The sequence below is a fragment of the Nicotiana tabacum genome, chromosome 15, assembly GCF_000715075.1.
Source record: "Nicotiana tabacum cultivar K326 chromosome 15, ASM71507v2, whole genome shotgun sequence".
Taxonomy (NCBI): Eukaryota; Viridiplantae; Streptophyta; class Magnoliopsida; order Solanales; family Solanaceae; genus Nicotiana; species Nicotiana tabacum.
In genome coordinates this window covers 113,900,657-113,922,666 of record NC_134094.1, presented here as the reverse complement: position 1 = coordinate 113,922,666, position 22,010 = coordinate 113,900,657, and the positions used below count along the sequence as shown (strand labels likewise).

General features: G+C 41.6%; 1 protein-coding gene and 1 non-coding gene across 2 annotated transcripts; one reads left to right on the top strand and one right to left on the bottom strand.

Annotated features, from left to right (window-relative positions):
• Nucleotides 1–16,749: 16,749 nt before the first annotated feature.
• On the bottom strand, nucleotides 16,750–16,856 carry LOC142170004 (small nucleolar RNA R71). Its single transcript, XR_012699623.1, has one exon. It is a non-coding gene; the product is annotated as a small nucleolar RNA R71 (small nucleolar RNA).
• Nucleotides 16,857–21,323: 4,467 nt separating this feature from the next.
• Nucleotides 21,324–21,782, top strand: LOC107787811 (uncharacterized). Its single transcript, XM_016609415.1, has one exon. The coding sequence runs from the start codon at nucleotides 21,324–21,326 to the stop codon at nucleotides 21,780–21,782; it is 459 nt and encodes a 152-aa protein (XP_016464901.1).
• Nucleotides 21,783–22,010: the final 228 nt, after the last annotated feature.

The window sequence follows — 22,010 nt, the reverse complement described above, 5'->3', positions numbered from 1 at the left end:
TCCCCATATTTAAATACTCTTCCAAATTTATATTATCATTTTCATGGTAAGGAAGGGTGTAAAAGCACGAAGGGTGATGCCGTATCATTTATGTTATTTATAGTATCCTTGCCACGATGAGAAAGACTGTAAAAGCACGAAGGGTGATGCCGTGCCAGAAGAGAGTTAAAGAACGAAGGGTGATGCCGTGCCAATTATTATTATTTATTTATCAATTTATGGGAAGAATGAGAGTAAAAGCACGAAGGGTGGTGCCGTGCAATTTTCATATTATCAGCTGCTCATTTTATTTTCGATGAATTAATTGGCTGCTACATGACACTTCTCCTGCTGAAATTATTATATCATCCCCCTTCGCATGTTCCCTCCCAAATTTATAATTGTTAATTATTGTGTTATTGTTGCTTCGTATTTGTATACGCTTGTACATGTTGTGTTTACGTGTGTATCCTGTCATAGCCTCATCACTACTTCGTCGAGGTTAAGATTGACGCTTATGGAGTACATGGGGTCGGTTGTACTCATACTACACTCTGCGCTTCTTGTGCAAATTTTGGAGTTGGTCCCAGCGGCGTACCATAGACTTGCTCGGATTCAGTTACCCAGAGGACACTTGAGGTATAACTACACAATGTCCATAGTTTTGAAGTCCCCTTCTATATTATCTTAGCTGTGTATTATCCTCAACAGCTTGAATTTTATTCAGACCGTTATTTGTATTATTCTAGTAGCTTGTGCACTTGTGACACCAGATTCGGGGGATTTTGATTATTTGGTAGTTATGGTCTTCCGCACTTTATTTCAGTAATTGACTTCCGTTTAATATAATTTGTTTAAAAATAGTTAAGATTATTCTAATGTTGGCTTGCCTAGCAAGTGAAATGTTAGACGCCTTCACGGTCCCAAAGGTGGAAATTTCGGGTCGTGACAAGTTGGTATCAGAGCACTAGGTTACTTAGGTCTCACGAGTCACGAGCAAGCTTAGTAGAGTCTGCAGGTTCGGTACGGAGATGTCTATACTTATCTTCCAGAGGCTATGAAGTTTAGGAACAATATCACTTCTTTCTTATTCTGTCGTGCAATTTTATTCTATAATCGATAATTGAACCATTCTATTCTTATTCTCTCGCAGATGGTGAGAACACGTAATACATCTACCGATGGAAAGGGACCAGAGCCCCCGATAACAACTATGACCAGGGGCAGAGGTCGAGGCCGAGGTCGCGCTAGAGGCTGAGGTAGAGGTAGAGGTAGAGCTCAGTCTAGAGCTCAAGTAGCAGCACCTACTGTAGAACCTCGGGTGGATTTGGGAGCGGAGTTTCCAATTCAGACTATACCTGTTGGACCAGTTCAGGTACCGGAAGGATTCATAGCTACTCCAGTGCTTCAGGAAGCTCTAGTCCATTTGGTATGTCTTATGGAGGGCGTGGCCTAGAATGGTACATTTCCAGTGGCACCAGCCATCTCACAGGCTAGGGGAGGAGCACAAATGCCCACAACTCCCGCTCCAGAGCAGATGGCTCCCTAGTATCAGGCTCCAGCAGCCCCACCAGTTGGGGTAGTTCAGCCAGTTATTGCGGCACAGGCTGATGATAGGCCCGCCATGTCTTCTGAGGCTTTATTGAGGTTGGATAAATTTACTAAGCTCTTTCCAGTTCACTTCAATGGTACACCTTCTAAGGAACCACATGATTATCTTGACCGCTGCCATGAGGTGTCGCGGAACATGGGTATAGTTGAGATCAATAGGGTCAATTTTGCGGTATTTCATATGACGGGTTCCGCCAAGAGATGGTGGAGTGATTTTATGTTGACCAGACCAGTTGGGTCGCCTTCACTGGCTTGGGACAAGTTCTCACGGCTATTTCTAGAGAAGTTCCTCCCTATCACATTGAGGGAGGATTACTGTATGCAATTTGAGTGTCTCCAGCGGGGCAGTATGACTGTTACTCATTACGAGACACGTTTTGTGGATCTAGCCCGTCATGCTCTCCTTTTACTTCCTACTGAGGGAGAGAGAGTGAGGAGGTTTATTGATGGACTCGCTCACCCTATTAGGATTCAGATGGCCAAGGAGACCGGAAGTGAGATTCCCTTTCAGGCGGCTGCTAATGTTGCTAGGAGGATCAAGATGGTTCTTGCACAGGAAAAAGGGCAGGGGTCTGATAAGAGGCCTCGTCAGTTCAGTGGGTTCAGTGGTGCCTCGTCTAGAGGCAGGGGTAATTTTGGTAGAGGCCATCCTCCCAAGCCGTTTCATTTAGCGCTCCAGGCATCCCATAGTGCTTCAGGTGGTCACGACCCTCATATACCTCATTCCGACCAGCTAGCTTACAATGCACCACCAACTCCTATTAGTGCACCTCTGATCCGGAGTCATCAGGGTGGTTATCCAGGTCGACATGGCCAGTAATGGGGTCAGCAGTCACAACAGCCCAGATCCTGTTATACTTGTGGTGATCCAAGGCACATTGCTAGATTTTGCCCCAGGTCTTAGGGTAGACTGCAGCAGCAGGGTACTCGTGCTATGATTCTAAGACCAGTTGTTCTGCCACCCGGCCAGTCATCTAGAGGTAGGGGTCCGGTAGCTAGAGGTGGAGGTCAGTCCGTTAGAGGTGGAGGCCTGCCAGTTAGAGGCTATCCTAGAGATGCAGTTCAGAGTGGTGGGGCCAATCCCCGATTTTATGCTTTTCCAGCTAGGCCTGAGGCCGAGTGATATGATGCCGTGATCACAGGTATTATTCCAGTTTTCCATAGAGATGCTTCAGTTCTATTTGATCCAGGATCTACTTATTCCTATGTGTCCTCCTATTTTGCTTCATATCTGGTTGTGCCTTGTGATTCCTTGAGTTCTCCTCTGTGTGTGTCCACGCCGGTGGGAGATTCTATCATGGTAGATCATGTCTATCGTTTGTGTATGGTTACTATTGGGAGTCTTGAGACTAGCTTGGATATTCTACTTCTTGATATGGTAGATATTGATGTCATCTTGGGTATGGATTGGCTGTCACTTTATCATGCTATATTGGATTGTCACGCCAAAACGGTGACCTTATCTATGCCGGGGTTGCCTCACTTAGAGTGGAAAAGGATTTCTGGCCATTCTACTAGCAGGGTTATCTCTTATGTGATGGCTCGACGTATGGTCGAGAAGGGCTGTCTAGCTTATTTGGCTCATATTCGCGATTCTAGTGCGGATGTTCCTTCTATGGATTCCGTCCCAATCGTCCGTGAATTTCCAGATGTATTCCCTACAGATTTGCCGGGGATTCCACCCGATAAAGATATTGATTTCTGTATTGATTTGGCTCCGGGCACCCAGCTCATTTTTATTCCACTGTACCATATGGCCCCGCCGGAGTTGAAGGAATTAAAAAAACAATTACAAGAATTGCTTGATAAGGGCTTCATTATACCTAGTGTCTCGCCCTTGGGTGCACCCGTGTTGTTCGTGAAGAAGAAAGATGGGCCGATGAGAATGTGTATAGATTATTGGCAATTGAACAAGGTCACTATCAAGAACAAGTATCCATTACCAAGAATTGATGACTTATTCGATCAGCTTCAGGGTGCCAAAGTGTTTTCAAAGATCGACTTGAGGTCTGGTTACCAACAATTGAAGATTAGGGCATCTGATGTCCCTAAGACCGCTTTTGGACTCGGTATGGGCATTATGAATTCCTAGTGATGTCATATGGGTTGACAAATACCCAAGCAGCATTCATGGATTTAATGAATCGGGTGTTCAAGCCTTATTTGGATTCTTTTGTGGTTGTGTTCATTAATGATATCTTGATTTACTCCAGCAGTCGAGAGGAGCATGAGCAACATCTTAGGATTGTGCTTCAGACATTAAAGAATAATCAGTTATATACTAAATTTTCAAAATGTGAATTTTGGTTAGACTCAATTGCCTTTTTGGGGCATGTTGTATCGGCCGAAGGCATAAAAGTGGATCCTAAGAAGATTGAGGCAGTTCGAAATTGGCCTAGACCTACTTCAGCTACAGAGATCCAGAATTTTCGGGGTCTGGCAGGTTATTATCACTGGTTTGTGGAGGAATTTTCATCTATAGCATCTCCATCGACCAAATTGACCCAGAAGGGTGCCCCATTCAGATGGTCAGACGAGTGTGAGTTGAGTTTTCAAAAGCTCAAGACCCCTTTGACTACGACGCTAGTGTTTCTATTACCCACAGGTTCAGGATCTTATACGTTGTATTGTGATGCATCTCACGTTAAACTTGGTGCATATTGATACAAGATGGCAGGGTGATTGCATTTGTGTTGTGGCAGTTGAATGTTCACGAGAAGAATTATCCTGTTCATGACTTGAATTGGTAGCCATTATTCATGCACTGAAGTTTTGGAGGCATTACCTTTACGGTGTCGCGTGTTAGGTATTTATTGTTCATCGTAGCTTACAGTATCTATACAAACAAAAAGATATCAATTTTAGGCAGAGAAGATGGTTGGAACATTTGAAAGACTATGATATCACCATTTTGTATCACCCCGGAAAGGCCAATGTAGTGGTCGATGCTTTGAATACAAAGGCGGTGAGTATGGGCAACCTTTCGTATATTCCGGGTTGTGAGAGGCCGTTAGCTGCAGATGTTCAGACTTTGGTCAATCAGTTTGTGAGGTTAGATATTTCAGAGCCCAGTCGGGTTCTAGCTTGCATAGTTGTTCGATCTTCTTTATATGAGCGTATCAGAGAACGACAGTATGACGATCCTCATTTGCTTGTCTTCAAGGACACGGTACGGCACGGTGGTGCGAAGCAGTTTGTTGTGGGGGATATGTTTCGAGGTCCTTGGGATCAGTTCTTACCACTTGTGGAGTTTTCCTTTAATAATAGCTACCAGTCGAGTATTCAAATGGCTCCATATGAAGCATTATACAGGAGGCAGTGTTGTTTGCCAGTTGGCTGGTTTGAACCGGGAGAGCTTCGGTTGTTGGGTACCGATTTGGTACAAGATGCCTTGTATAAGGTCAATATTATTCAGGATTAATTTCGCACAGCTCAGTCTAGGAAAAAGGGTTATGCCGATTGTAAAGTTTGTGATGTTGCATTCATGATTGGAGAAAGAGTATTGCTCCGGGTTCACCAATGAAGGGTGTAATGAGGTTCGGAAAGAAGGGCAAGTTGATCCCTGGGTATATCGGACCCTTTGAAATTCTTGAAAGGGTGGGTGAAGTAGCCTATAAGCTTGCACTACCACCTAGTTTTTCAGCAGTTCATTCGGTGTTTCATGTATCCATGCTCCGGAAATACCATGGTGATTCGTCCCATGTATTAGATTTCAGCTCAGTCCAATTGAACAAAGATTTGACTTATGAGGAGGAGCCGATAGCTATTCTAGCTCGGCAGGTACGACAGTTGAGATCTAAGAGTTATACTTCAGTTCAGGTGCAATGGAGAGGTCAGCCGATTGAGGCATTTACCTAGGAGTCAGAGTCGGACATGCAGGGTAAATATCCACATCTTTTCACCAGCTCAGGTACTTTTCTAAATCCGTTCGAGGACGAACGTTTGTTTTAGAGGTGGAGAATGTAATGACCCAATATGTTATCTTTAATTTAAACATTCATTTATGTGTTCTAAGAACTCAAAAAGCACTATTTATCATTCCTCGACTTGTGTGCGCAGTCCGTATAATTTTCTAGAAAGTTTTTATGTGAAAATTGGATTAAAATGTGAAATAGAGCTTTAAAACTCAACTGAGTTGACTTTGGTCAATATTTTGAGTAAAAATACTCGGATCACTATTTTGATAGTTCTGGTAGGCCCGTATCGTGATTTGGGACTTGGGTGTATGCCCGGAATTGGATTCGGAAGTCTTTAGCTCAAATTATCGCTATTTAACGGAAACTAGAAATCTAAAGGCTAAAGATTTCTAAAGTTTGACTGTGGAGTTGACTTTATTTATATCGGGGTCGGAACCTGATTTTGGAAATTGGAATAGTTCCGTTATGTCATTTATGACTTGTGAGCCAAATTTGAAGTCATTCTGGATTCGTTTAATACGTTTCGGCATGAGTTTTGTAAATTAAAAATTTTGGAACTCAAAAGTTCGAATCGAGGTGTAAAATGTAATTTCGACGTTATTTGATGTGATTTGAGACTTCGATATGTGGGTCCCACTGTCGAGGTTTAAAATGAATTTTGACTTTTAATCCGGGAAATTAGTAAATTCATATGAAATTAATTCCTACGATTCGTGTTGAGTATATTGAATTGTTTGTGACTAGATTTGAAGCATTCAGACACCAATTTGCGAGGCAAAGGTTTATTGAAATCTTGAGTTGGTTTTAAATCGAGGTAAGTGTCATGGTTAACCTTGACTTGAGGGAGTAGAAATTATTTGTCTATTTGATACGTGATTTAATGTGCAGGTACAACGTATATGTGAGGTGACAAGTACTTATGAGTTGTGGTTGAGTCAAAACATGTGGGTGGAATTTGTTTATTATGAATAATTGCATATTTAATTAAGATATTCCTGCTTAAGTTATTATTGTTTATTTGATCATTTTTCATGAGATTATTGTTAGTTTAATTAGTGTTGAATATTTTGGAAGGTGAAGTCGGTATTCTGGTATTGAATTGATTGATAAGTATATATCCCCGCATTTAAATACTCTTTCGAATTTATATTATCATTTTCATGGTTAGGAAGAGTGTAAAAGCACGAAGGGTAATGCCGTGCCATTTATATTATTTACATTATCCTTGCCATGGTTAGAAAGAGTATAAAAGCACGAAGGTGATGTCGTGCCATTTTCAACGAGAGTTAAAGCACGAAGGGTGATGTCGTGCCAGAAGAGAGTTAAAGCACGAAGGGCGATGCCGTACCTGAAGAGAGTTAAAGCATGAAGGGTGATGCCGTGCCAATTATTATTATTTATTTATCAATTTATGGGAAGAATGAGAGTAAAAGCACGAAGGATGGTGCCGTGCTATTTTCATATTATTAGCTGCTCATTTTATTATCGATGAATTAATTGGCTGCTACATGACACTTCTCCTGCTGAAACTATTATATCATCCCCCTTCGCATGTTCCCTCCCAAATTTATAATTGTTAATTATCGCATTATTGTTGCATCGTATTTGTATAAGATTGTACAGGTTGTTTGCGTACGTGTCCCATCACAGCCTCGTCACTACTTCGTTGAGGTTAGGCTTGACACTTACGGAGTACATGGGTCGGTTGTACTCATACTACACTCTGCACTTCTTGTGCAGATTTTGGAGTTGGTCACAGCTGCGTACCATAGGCTTTCTCGGATTCAGCTACCCAGAGGAGACTTCATGTATAACTGCACAGCGTCCACAGTTCTAAAGTCCCCTTCTATCTTATCTTAGCTGTGTATTATCCTTCAACAGTTTGAATTTTATTCAGACCTTTATTTGTATTAATCTAGTAGCTCGTGCACTTGTGACACCAGATTCGCGGATGTATTTTTATGATTCAGTAGTTATGGTCTTCCACACTTTATTTAAGTAATTGACTTCTGTTTAATTTAATTTGTTTAAAAATAGTTAAGATTATTCTAACGTTGGCTTGCCTAGCAAGTAAAATGTTAGGCGCCATCATGGTCCCGGAGGTGGAAATTTCGGGTCGTGACAAGCACAATTATTCTGCGGCTAATCATGAAGCTCGTCAAATCTCTACAATAGCAAGTCTATCACTCTACGCAAGTCTAGTCTCAAGTCGTAACGCAAAATAAAGGTATTAAACGAGAAAATATAACTCCAATAGTACAATTATAGCATGGCGTGAACCTAAGTCTACCTGGACATAACATGAATCTAGCTACGTACGGACTCTCGTCACCTCGTGCATACATAGCCCCCACAACAAGTAGCACATATCAAATACATCACCTAAGGAGTAGCCTCACAAGGTTAGACAGGAGACTTACCTCGCTCCAAAGCTCCATAACCGGCTCCAAAGCCTCTCTAACATGTCAAACGGCTGCCCGTCAATCCAAAACTAGTCAAACATTGTGCAAACAAATAAAAATATTCTCCAATACCCATAGTTAATCAATTTTTAACAATTTCCAACTTCACTAGAAAAGTCAATAAAGTCAACCCTCGGGCCCACGTGCCTGGATTCCGAAAATTTTTAAAGATAAACACTACCCATAACATTAGTAACTCAAATATATAATGTATTCCCAATTCCATGTCCAATTTCATAGTCAAAATCCAAAAATTCCAAATTTTTGGTTTTCTCTTGAAATAACACAATTTCCACAATTGTTTTCATGTATTTACAAGCCCAAATTCGTATGTTTAACTCACAACTTGTAGAAGTTATTTACCTCATGATTGTCGATGAAAATGGCGCCCCAAAATTACTCCAAAATTGGCTCCCATGGAATAAAATGAAATGAAAAATCATCCAAGACCCGTCATAAAAATAATTTTGTCCAGCGCTGCTTCGCATATGCGGACATATATTTGCACTTGCGGTATTGCTTTTGCGAGACAATACTCGGTCCCACGGAAGTCCCTCCAGCAGCCCATCGCACCTACGACAGTTCTTCCGCTCTTGCACAATCGCAGGTGCGACACTGCCTCGTGCATCTGCGAACCTTCCTGCACGTGCGGCAGTCGCGTCGCTTTTGCGCACACGTAGGTCTGCTACTCGACCCCGCTTCTGCAACCACACGCCCAGGCTGCCCAAGTATCTTCTGCGAGATTCTTCTCGCCTGTGCGAGGTCACTTCTGCGATCAAGCTTCCGCAGAAGTGATTGCACCAGCAACAAGATTTTTCCAGCATTTCCTCATTCCAAAAATCCGATCCGTTAACCATCCGGAATCTACCCGAGGCCCCCGAAACCTTAACCAAATATACCAACACGTCCCAAAACACATTACGAACTTAGTCGAGGCCACAAATCACGCCAAACAACATCAAAACTTCGAATCGGCTATCGAAATCCTTCTTTAAACTTTCAATTTCCAAACTTCGACGAACGCGTTCAAATCATATCAAAATATTCCGGAATGACACCAAACTTTGCGTTCAAGTCACAAATCACGACACGAACCTATTCCAAGGCTTGAAATCCCAAACGAAAATCGATAACAACAAAGTCCACTTCAAACCAAACATAGGAAATTCTTATACTTTCAAAATTCCAACTTTCTACAATAAGCGTCGAAATGCTTCCGGACTACCCGATATTCAACCCGAACATACGCCCAAGTCCGAAATCATCATATGAACCTATTGGAACCTTTAAATCCCGATTTTGTGGTCATATACTCAAGCTTCCGAAATTAGAATTTTCTTTCCGAATCAACTCCGAACTTCCCAAAATTCAATTCCGACCACACATACATGTCGTAATACATGAACTAAAGCTACTCAAGGACTCAAACCGCCGAACGAAGCGCTAGAGCTCAAAATGACCAGTCGGTCGTTATATTTTCCCCCACTTAAACATACGTTCTTCCTCGAACGCGCTAAGAACTACTCCGGACTTGCCCCAAAACCACTGTTCAACACCTTGTGCAGCTACCCGTGCCACCACAACCCAGCTAGACTGAAGATCCTCTCTTTTACCATAGCCTACAAGCCTTAGCGCCAAATTCCAATAGCCGATATTGTCCACGAGACCTGATTCTAACATACGAACACCGTAACAAATCTCAACCCACTATACCAAATATGATCATGCACCCGTACTAAGATCACACAATGTACCACACAATCCATATGTTCATACTAACATCCACTGACTACAATAGCTGCAACTTCACGAACCAGATGCATGTAGTATACCTCATAACACATATAAGCCCGATCTCAACCCTTGCAATACCGTAACAATGTAAGAGATGCGCAGAAACTCATAACTACCCGTTAAATCAATAACTCACGGACTTCCTCCCCTCGACAAGAACCATTACCTTATTCTGAACTAAATAGTGACATTTTTCCTTTAATATACCTTACATAAATCTGATCGCATCGATTTCAGGCCCAATAACCTCGTCTCAACCAGTACAAGCTACTCCGGCGATGAGCCACCTCAAACACTAACCAAAATCTCATATGACACCATCAATGAGCCAACAAGCTACAGTTGGAATATGATACATAAGGAAAAGCGAACTCTGGAAAAGAACTACGCTATGAACCCTTCTAAGAGAATGGGAAACAAAATACACAAGAATAGATATAGGGAACCGTACTCAGCATCTCACTATTGCAGCGTACAACCCGATCCATACATGATACCGTTGTAGCGTGCAACCCGATCCAAACATAATGTCATTGCGGCGTGCAACCTTATCCAACCATAATGTCATTACGGTGTGCAACCCGATCCAAACAACATACCAATGACGGCGTGCCACCCGATCCATACATAATAATAAATAAGGAGATACTCATCAAGCCATAATGTCTATACCTACGAAATATCGAATATCGGCAACAAGCACGCCAAGTGAAAAAATACAACCCTAGGGAGACGGATAGCGTCATACGCTACAAAACCCAAGCACAACTAAGGTGTGATAACGGCAAACTACACGGGATCACAACACATGTGCGAATAATCAAGTCGTCTCACAACCCACATGGCATAATTGAGTATTTTATAGAATAGCTGACAACAGAAATAACATCCAACGCCTGAAGACTCCTCCATAAGCAATGCTATGCCGAATGAACACATCTGACCTAATGTAAAGTATACATTCACATTATATCTACTAACGGGCCTCAAACCGATTCCTATCATTCCATACTAGGCCGATAAACTTCCAAGAATCCACAATGACCTTATTCATGACACATAAGAGTAACTGTCAACTCCGGAACAAACTCCAACAGTCTGTAACCAAATAAATAGAGTGCCTCTTAGTCATAATCTCTCCCATTTACCACGATATCAAAATATTCATACCTGTTTTTAAATCTCTTACAATCGAATGACCACCACGTCATACTTATACGACCTTCCCGTGGGATATACTCCCAAAACCTTCCGTACCAGGTAGTCTAATCGGGATAATAATGGCCATCGACCATTCTATTTCTATAATACTGGCCAAGCATCCGGATTTCAATACGCAACAATCCTTCGGCTGCACAAAAATAGTGCCAGCATACTCTGAATATTTGAAATCCTCCCTCGCTCCTCCAAGCTAGCGACATTCTTATCAACCGTAAGGCCCCATGAAAATGTTTACCTAAAACCCGGGGTTTCGTGATATCTGGTTGAACTTATGCATTGATGATTGTAGAAGGTTAAGATCATTACATAATGGTTTTTACCTAAAAACCCGAGGTTTTGTGATGTCAGCCGAACCTTGTACATCAGGCTATGGAGAAGGTTAAGATCATTACAGAACGGTTGAAAACCGCTCAGAGTCCTATTCGGATGTGTGTCGCAGGGACTTGGAGTTTAAAGAGGATGATTGGGTATTCTTGAAGTATTCCCTCATGAAGGGCGTAATGCGGTTTGGTAAGAAAGGCAAATTGAGTCCGAGGGATAACGGACCGTACATAATCATTCAGAGGATTCGCAGGTGGCATACATGCTTGAACTACCTCCAGAGATGTCTTTAGTGCACCCAGTGTTCCACGTGTCCATGTTGAAGGAGGTGGTTGGTGAGCCGTCGCTCATTATTCCGGTTGATACAATTGAGGTTAACAAAGAATTGACTTATGAAGAAATTCTAGTTGCAATTCTTGATAGGCAAGTTCGGAAGTTGAGGAATAAAGAGATTGCCTCCGTGAAAGTATTATGACGAAACCAACAAGTCGAAAAGGCCACCTGGGAGGCCGAAGAAGAGATGAAGAAGAAGTATCCTAATTTATTTGAATAGCTATGTAATTGTGTCCATGATGTTGAAAGCTAACTTTCTATAAATTATGTTTCCCCTGTACGGCTTATGTTCAGGTTGCTCCTCCTTAGTAATGTAATGTTTAATGGCATTGTGGCTGGTGTTGTTTCCATATTGTTTTACATCATTGTGTTGTGGTTATGTTGTTAGGACTGGTTTTGGGATTCTCTGGTAGGTGGATAAGCCCAATTACAAGGGAGACTCTAGCGAAATATTTGGAAATTTAGGGAGTTAGTAAAAAATTTGCGATTGCTGGTATGTGTCATAGCAGTTGAGTTACATTGGTTTCTAATGGTGAATTTTAACACCCATTCGAGGACGAATGATCTTAATCGGGGGAGGATTAAGGCCCCGTGAAATTTTGTTTTACCTATAACCCGGGGTTTCGTGATATCTAGGTGGACTTATGCGTTGATGATTGTAGTTGGGGAGTAAGGAATATGTTGTTGATGCGTTGATGGGTGGACTTAAGCGAGGGAGGATGTAAGGAATTGTGTTGCAGACTATGACATTTCTGCAGTCCACTATGCGATCACAGAATCACTCTGCGGGCTGCAGATCAGCCGTAGAGTGAAGCAAAAACTTGAGCTAAATTTTGAGGACCATTATGCTGCCGCAGAACTATTTTACGGGCCGCAGATCCCATCGCAAAATCAACATGAGAAATTTCAGAATGAGGTTCTGCGGTCCATAATGTGATCGCAGAATTGGTATGCAGACCGCAGACTTGTCGCAGAGTGAAACAGAAACACCCAGTTTTGGAGGACCATTATGCGGTCCATTTTGCAGACCACAGAAGTGTTATGCAGTCGCATATGCGACCGCAAATTTGCGTTGGGGCTTTAATTTTTCTAATTTTTGACCCGGCCCTATTTCGATATATTGAAGTATATGGACTCTTTTGAAGCAAAAATCTGATATTTTAGAGAGAAGTGAGAGTGTTCTAGAAAGAGGGGGAACCCTAGGCTAATTGTTCATCAATCATTGCTCAAGAATTGAAGAATTCACAAGGAAAACTCACAAGCTCTTCATCCAAGAAGTAAGTTTCAAACCCTAGTCTTCAGTTTCGAGTTTGGGTAAGGGAGTTGTAATTTATGCATGCATGTAGATATGAGGATGGTGGGGAGGAAATTTAACTAGTATGAGTAAACTCTTGGTGTTGAATTAGTTGTGGAGTGAAGGAAATCTTATGGAAGAACTTTGTAATCAAATTCGCACACCTAGTGTTTGATAAAATGCTCCAATGAGATGATACCATGAATATCTTCCTAATTTGTGTTCAATTTTGCTATGTCTCTAATTAGATCGAAGTTGCTAGGATTTTCGAAACTGTGTAGTGAATTATGGGAAGCTCAAAGCGAGGTATGAAGGCTAAACTCTTTTTTTGGTATAGGAATTTCCGTGTTATTAAAACCTCCATTGTGTAAAGTTCGGACATGGAATTCTATTGATATGGAGTATTCAAACTAGTAGAATTGATTCTCGATTGGCATAACGTGTTAGAACCCTCGTGCGTTAATGATTCTCTATTTTTGACTTAATCATGTTATACCCCTTTGGGAAGAAGATCTTGTATGAAATCAATGTGATTGAACACTTATTTCTCATATGATGACACTTTATGAATTTACACTTGCTAAGGCCAAAGGTGCCAAACAATTGATTAGAAGGGAACTCTTTTGTACATATTATTATCATTTTGGGAACTCGAGCTGTGGCATTATGGTTACACCTCTACCTGCATACACTGGGGTGAGGCGGCGAGACCATTTTATGTAGACCTGTGGTATTGTGATTACACCTCCACCCGCATACGTTGGGGTGAGGCAGCGTGACCATTTTGTGTATAGTTGTGGTATATTGAATACACCTCCACCTGCATACATTGGGGTGAGGCGGCGGGGCCATTTTGTGTAGAGTTTCTGGTATTGTGATTGCACCTCCACCCGCATACATTGGGGTGAGGCGGCAAGGCCACTCTATGTAAAGGTAGTTGTAAAGAATTCCCGACTTGAAATTTATAAGTGTTCTTGGAAGTTCTTAATAAATATGTTTTGACGTTTATGGCTACATAAGCCCTATGATTGTTACCATGATTCATCATATTCATGTTTTACGGTTCTAGAGGACCCTGAACAAGAAGAGGCAAAGATGCCAGATCTGGACACTGCTGAGCCGGAAGAGATTGCTCAGGATGAGTGTTTGGGTAACAAAGCCGAGGAGGGTGTAGTCAAGGAGAGAACTCCCGAGGAGAGTGATTTGGCTCATAGAAGCGAGGATCTGGAAGAGAGGGTCAACTATGGCAGTGACTGAGGGGGACTTGTTCTGTGATAAACAAATGACTTCAAACAAGAACCTCAGGGCATCCAAAAGAGGTGAACCTGAGAAGAGCAGTAAGAGTAAGCGTTCAAGTACTGGTGCTATGACCAACAAGGTGGAAGATCCTCCCCTGGTTCGAATCACCCTGAATGAAGAGTGGGCGAACAAGATGCAAAACATATCATAAATGTTGAATTCTAAGAAAGAGGGGGGAGGGGGAAAGTAAAGGCCAAAGAACAAAAGACAGTGATAGCAGTATACTTTTTCCCAGCTGACTTAGTGAGCCCCACTTCATTCCGGGGTTGTGCATCTTTTGTTCCGTGTGTATTATGTTTTGAGGTATAGCCAGAGCCTTGTTGCCGATACCATTATTGTACTCTTGTATATCTATTAGAGGGTCCATAGACATAGTGTGGGTTGTGTATTACTGTGGGAAAGTTAAACTAAAGATGTCGTAATTTTGTCTCATGCTTCCACTGTAAAACTATGGTTGTGCAATGTATTATTTTGGAGACTTATAAATGAAGTAACTAATGGTGATGGAACTAGTATTGTTCATGAACCCTCGTGGTAATAATTAATAAAGATTATATTCTCTTTGTTTATGGGTGAGTTGGGTAGAAGAAAATTCAGCAGGCCCGCTGATGTGACGTAGAATTTCAGCACATTTGATACCAATTACATATACCTTAGCTAATCTTTCAATGTATTTTTAGTTAATTCTTATGACGTTTTGGTGTTTTGCAGTGCATGAGGCTTGAGGACCCAAAAACATGGAAAAGAAGTCAAAAAGCCACAAAAGGGCAAAAATGATGCAAGTATGCGGTCACATAAAGCATATGCGGACCGCATAACCATCGCAGACTGAAGCAGATTTTTGGTTAACTTAAGTGGAGAAAATGTGATCCATTATGCAGTAGCATAACGATTATATGGACTGCATAGTGATCTCATAACTGAAATCAAGAAAGCTGAGAAGCACTTTTGCGGAGGAATATGCGGCCGCATAACAATTATACAGACCGCATAATTGAAATGCGGTCAAGAGCTGGATTTGGAGACATGAGATTATGCGATGAATTCGAAGAATATGCGGACCGCATACGTGATCTGCGACCAGTATGAAGGTTGCATAAATGCTCTGCAGGGATAGTTTTGTCCAATTTTGGCTCCGACTTTTAGCCCACTACAAATAGATTAATTTGGGTTTTTGTGGGAGAGCATAGTCAGAAAAAGAGACTACTTTTAGAGCATTGAATGCACCATTGCTTTGGAGACTTTTGAAGAAAGGATCTTGTATCTTTGTAAGCTTTATGGCTTTATTTATCGCTTTGTTCTTAAATTTCAATATGAGTAGCTAGTTCTAATTACTAAGGTTGTGGACCCTAGATAGGTATAATGTTAATGCTTGTTTACCATTGAATATATATATATATAATGGTTGGTTGATATTTATTCACTTCTCATCCTCTATTTATTGTTGGTGGTTGCAAACATTAACAAATGCCATTTTACTCTTTCTTTACTTGGAAAAGTGGGTTAGGGTTTGGTAGGAGTGAATATCAAAAACTCAAGGCATTAAACCTTGTTTAATAGAATCGCTTAGGAATAAGTGAATTCTAGTTGGCATATATTGATTATTCTTAATTGCAACTCTTTTATATTTGAAAAAATCATAAAGAGGAAATACTACTCAATTATTGGAAAATATCGAGTAGTCATTTAGAACTCATTTGCATATAAAAGAATCTCCCATTAGAAATATATCATATTAACACTGATAGCATTACATGCCATTGAATGGGACACAACCTTGGTTTCTTTAATCAAATTAATTACAATCTCACAATATTATAGTTGTCTTCATTTCACTCAATTACAACACTCTTTTTAGCTAACGGAATAGAATTACGATTTAAGTCAAGTTTCACTCTACTCAAGTAACCTTTTCACACATATTCCCTGTGGGATTTGACCCCAACCTAGTTGGGTTGTTATATTTGACATGGATCACCTTACGCTATTTATTAAGGTATAATTTGAGCATATCAAAGTTTGGCGCCGTTGCCGGGAAATACAGTTTGGAAATTACTATTTAATGTGTGCTTTACTTCACGTCTTTTTCTATTCCATCACACTTTGTTTGCTTTGCTTGGTGTGCTAGATAAATATGGCAGAGTATGACGAAGAAGAGAATACTTTTGCGGATATTGATGAGTACATCGAGGACACAAATGTCATTGTCCCTCCGCAAGTTGATGCTGCTACCTTCAAGGTGGAACATGGTTTGATCCTAATGCTTAAAGCAGAGGGGTTTTTCAGGAATTCTACCAATGATTATCCGACACAACATCTTAGAAACTTCTTGGGTGTGTATGCGATGCACAAACAGAACAACGTGTCAAATGATGCCCTAAGACTGAGGTTATTCAAGTACTCACTAGCTGGAGAGGCATGGAAATGGATTCAAAATCTACCACCTCACTCCATTCACTCTTGGCCTGAACTAGTCTGTGCTTTCCTAGGCAAATGGTTCCCACAAAGCAAGAAATCCGAGCTCAGAGATAAAATTTTCTTCTTCAAACAACTACCGGGGGAACACCTACATGAGGCATGGGATCGGTTCAAGCTATATCTAGTGAGGTCACCGAATCATGGTTTTCCGGACACAATCTTGTTAGAAAAGTTTTACATGGGTTTGGATCCGTTGAACCAATCCATAGAAAAGAATGCGGCGGATGGATCTTTTATGGACAAAACTTTCACAAGGATCACACAAATTCTTGACAAGATGGCAGAACACAATCAAGCTTGACACTTGGAAGATACCACGGGTGGAATTGCATACGGTACTCCCTCTTTGACCAACATGATTAAGGAGAACCAAGAGAGAGATAAAGTAATTGCCAGGCTTGCCACCAACATTAATGTGTTAACCAAGATGTTCACTGAAAACCAAACAAAAAAGGTAAATGTAGTGGAAGATGTGCAACCCTTGTCAAACGAAGATTGCGAGGAGGTAAACTATATCCATAATTCTCAAGGTGGTTACCAAAGACAATCCTACTAAGGTCTTGGACAACAAAATCAATGGAGGCCTAACCCGCAAGGGCAAGGCCATCAACAGTGGCGGAATTATCAAGGTGGTTCAAGTCAAGGTAATTGGAGCAACAAAAACAACAACTATGCAAACCGGAGTTCAAACCCCTATGTTCCACCAAAGGGCCAATACTCTAACCCTTCGCATTGGAGGGAAGGTTATGCAAGTGAGTCAAAATTGGATAACATGCTTGAAAGAGTATTGCAAAATCAAGAAAGAAACGACACTTCAATGAAGAACATGGCCGAACTTGTGGGATCACACACTGCATCCATACAAAAGCTCGAAATGAAAATGAGAGACATGTCAAAAGAGCAAAATCCACATCAAAAAGGCGCACTCCCAAGTGACACTATTGCAAACCCAAAAGGTAATGGGAGTAGCCCTACTTCTCATTGTATGGGAATCACAACTCGAAGTGGAAAATACTTCAAGGAAAGAATGAACTAATAGTTGAAGTGGATGATCTTGAACAAGAGGGTGAGGCACAAGTTGAGATGCCAGTTGCTATTGAAGTTGAAATGCTCCCAAAAGAAGTGAAAGTCCAAGAAGCGAACCGTGAAGAGGTAAAAGAAAAAGTAAAAGAGGCACCTAAAGCTCTAGCACCAATTCCTAGACCCCCCCTCCCCTCTGTTCCCTCAAAGACTTGTTAGGGGAGTTGATGACGCAAACTTGAGAAATTCTATGACATTCTCAAGCAATTATCGGTGAACATCCATTTGTGGAGGCATTTCAAGAGATGCCGGGTTTTTCTAAACACTCGAAGGACCTAATAACCAAGAAGAAAACCACCAAGAATTAAGTGGTGAATGTGACTCACCGGGTTAGTTCCATCATTGCAACAACTACCGTTCAAAAGAAAGAAGATCCAGGAGCCTTCACCATTCCATACACTATTGGTTTGCGAGATTTTGCAAGGGCACTTTGTGATAATGAGGCTAGCATTAATTTGATGCCTCTTGCTATTTACAAGCAAGCGGGGTTAGGTATGCCTAGACCTACAAGTATGAGGTTGCAAATGGCCGATCGTTCAATCAAAAAACCGTTGGGGATTGTTGATGATGTCCTTGTGAAAGTGGGAAAGTTCCTCCTTCCTGCTGATTTTGTGATCCTTGATTGGGCTGTTGATAAAGAAATCCCTATCATCTTGGGGAGACCATTCCTTGCTACCGGAAGAGCACTTATGGATTGGGAACGAAATGAGATCAAGTTATGAGTTAATGATGAAGAGGTCACCTTCCAACCAAGTAAGGGTATGAAGTTGCCACATGCATATGAAAGCATATCAGCCATCGATGTTGTGGATGACGTAGAAGATGCAATTGAGATAAAGATGGAAGAAGAATGCCTTGGTGAGGCTTTGGCGGCTATATTGGTGAATTTTTATGGTGAAGACATGGAAGAGTACATGGAATCGGTGAATGCATTAGAAGGACTTGGGTCCTACACTTATGCGCCAAAGAAACTCTCTCTTGACATAGACAATAGAGTCATACCCCCCGCCAGGCCTTCAATTATGGAGCCGCCACAACTTGAACTTAAGCCACTTCCACTGCACTTAAGGTATAAATTCCCTTGCTCTAATGATACTTTACCGGTAATCGTTTCTTCTTTGTTGAATGATGTGCAGGTAGATCAATTGTTGAATGTCTTAAGGGAGCACCGACAAGCCATTGGGTGGACAATAGAGGACATCCGAGGGATTCCCGCCGGAATTTGTGAGCACAAGATACAATTGGAGCAAGAAAGTAAACCGAGTGTGGAGCATCAAAGAAGGTTAAACCCTTCAATGCAAGAAGTGGTGAAGAAGGAGATCATCAAGTGGCTAGATGCTGGGGTAGTCTACACCATTGCAGATAGTTCTTGGGTGAGCCCGGTGCAATGTGTGCCGAAGAAAGGAGGCATGACTGTGATCCAAAACGAGAAAAATGAGCTCATCCCGACGAGAATTGTGACCGGATGGAGAGTTTGCATGGATTATCGAAAGCTCAACAGTGCCACGTGCAAACACCATTTTCCAATGCCTTTTATTGATCAAATGCTTGATCGGCTAGCGGGAAGGTTATTCTATTGCTTCTTGGATGGATATTCCGGCTACAACCAAATCAATATCGCCTTGGAAGATCAAGAGAAGACAACATTCACATGCCCATATGGTACTTTTGCCTTTAGCCGTATGCCATTTGGGCTATGCAATGCCCGACTACCTTTCAACGATGCATAATGTCAATCTTCTCGGACATGGTGGAAGACTTCCTAGAAGTGTTTATGGATGACTCTCTCTAGTGGGTGATTCCTTTGAGCATTGTCTTGATAACCTTAAACAAGTTCTCAAAAGATGTGAAGAAACAAATCTTGTGCTAAACTGGGAGAAGTGCCACTTCATGGTGGACGAGGGCATTATTTTGGGCCATAAAATTTCCAAACAAGGCATAGAGGTTGACCGAGAAAATATTGAAATCATTTCCAAAATTCCTCCACCCATTTCAGTAAAAGGTGTCCGAAGTTTTTTAGGACACGCCGGCTTCTATAGGCGTTTTATCAAGGACTTCTCAAAAAGTGCAAATCCCATGTGCAAGCTCCTTGAAAAAGATGAAAAGTTTGTATTTGATGAGAAATGTCTCAAAGCTTTTGAAGAATTTAAAGAAAAGCTTACCACGACACCTATTATTGCCACACCCAATTCGTCCCTTCCATTTGAACTCATTTGTGATGCCAGTGGTGTCGCTATTGGGGCGGTGTTTAGTCAATAGCATAACAAAGTCCTTCATCCTGTCTACTATGCAAGCAAGACACTCAATGGTGCTCAAATGAATTATGTTGTGACCGAGAAAGAACTTCTTGCCATTGTCTATGCTTTTGAAATATTTCGGGCCTATTTGTTAGGATCCAAGGTGATAGTCTACATTGATCATGTTGCTCTTCGCTAACTTATGGCGAAGAAGGATGCCAAACCAAGATTGATTTGATGGGTCCTTTTGTTGCAAGAATTTGACTTTGAAGTCAAGGATCGAAAAGGGACAGAAAACCAAGTTGTGGATCACCTATCTAGGCTTGAAAAAACAGGGAGGCCAAAAGAGAACTTTGACATCAATGATGCTTTTCCAGATGAGCACATATTTGCATTGTCTGACATGTTTGCTCCTTGGTATGCCGATATTGCTAAATATTTGGATAGCGACCTTGTCCCCAATGGATTGGAAACATATCAAAAGAAAAAGTTCTTGCGGGAGTGTAGGCAATACTATTGGGAGGAGCCATTCTTGTTTCATATTTGCACCGACAACATCATTCGGCGATGTGTTCTGGAAGATGAGGTAATGCCAATTCTCAAGGCATGCCATGACTCCCCGGTTGGGGGTCATCACGGAGAAAATTGAACGGCCATAAAAGTGCTTGAATGTGGCTACTATTGGCCATAGATCTACCATGACGCGAATCAAATGGTCAAGGCTGGTGATCAATGCCAAAGGTAAGGATCAATCTCTAAAACTCATGAGACACCTATGAATTTTGTAATGGAGGTCGAGATCTTTGATGTGTGGGGGATTGATTTCATGGGTCCCTTTGTGAGTTCTTATGGAATGACATATATCTTGGTGGGTATGTACTATGTCTCCAAGTGGGTTGAGGCAATCACCTTGCCCAACAATGAGGCAAGGAGTGTGACCGCATTCTTAAGGAAGAACATATTCACGTGGTTTGGTACTCCCCGGGCTATCCTTAGTGATGGTGGTTCTCATTTCTGCAACAAGGCTCTCACCAGGGTACTCGAAAAGTATGGCATAAAGCACAAGGTGGCCACTCCTTATCATCCTAAGTTGAGTTGTCAATTTGAAGTTTCCAACAGGAAGATTAAAAATATCCTAGCAAAAACGGTCAATGCAAACAGGACCGACTGGTCAAGGAAGCTAGATGATGCATTGTAGGCATATCGCACCGCATTTAAGACTCCTATTGGCACCTCACCGTACCGGTTAGTCTTTCGTAAGGCGTGTCATTTTCTCGTGGAGCTTGAACACAAAGCCATGTGGGCTCTGAAAAGGTTGAATCTTGGCTGGACTGAAGTTACTAATCTGAGAATGACACAACTCAACGAAATGGAAGAATTCCGTCTCCATGTCTATGAGAGTGCAACCATGTATAAGGAACGAATGAAGTTTGTTCATGACAAGAAGATCTTGAAGTGGGAATTCAAATCTGGTGACTTGGTCTTGATCTTCAACTCGAGACTCAAGTTATTTCCGGGCAAACTCAAATCCAAATGGTCTGGCCCGTTCAAAATTGTGAATGTGTCCCCTTACGGTGCTATTGAATTAGAGTCGGAGGACGGACTTCGAACTTTCAAAGTAAATGGCCAACAGGTTAAGCATTACCTGGGCACAACAGGAGACAATCACTTGGTAGAGCAATTTGCTCTCAAGGATAGTCCACCCCCACCACTGAGTAGCCCAAAAGGGACCAATATCATCGTGTCGCGACGTTAAATCAAGTGCTTCTTGGGAGGCAACCCATGTGTGGTAACATGTTTTTTTTAGTTGTTAGTGTTGAACAGGTTGACGTGTGTATTAGAGTGCAGGTAGCCCAATATACCATGAAACAGAGTAAAATAAAATGGTGGATCAGGGGTTTGCGGCAACTATGCGGTCGCATAATGACTTTGTGAACCGCATAGTGGTTGCTGACACGGTCAGAGAATTTGGGGAATTTGGGTT

Excerpts from the sequence above, each read along its gene's own strand:
- LOC107787811 (XM_016609415.1), top strand. The coding sequence starts at position 21,324 with ATGTGGGCTCTGAAAAGGTTGAATCTTGGCTGGACTGAAGTTACTAAT.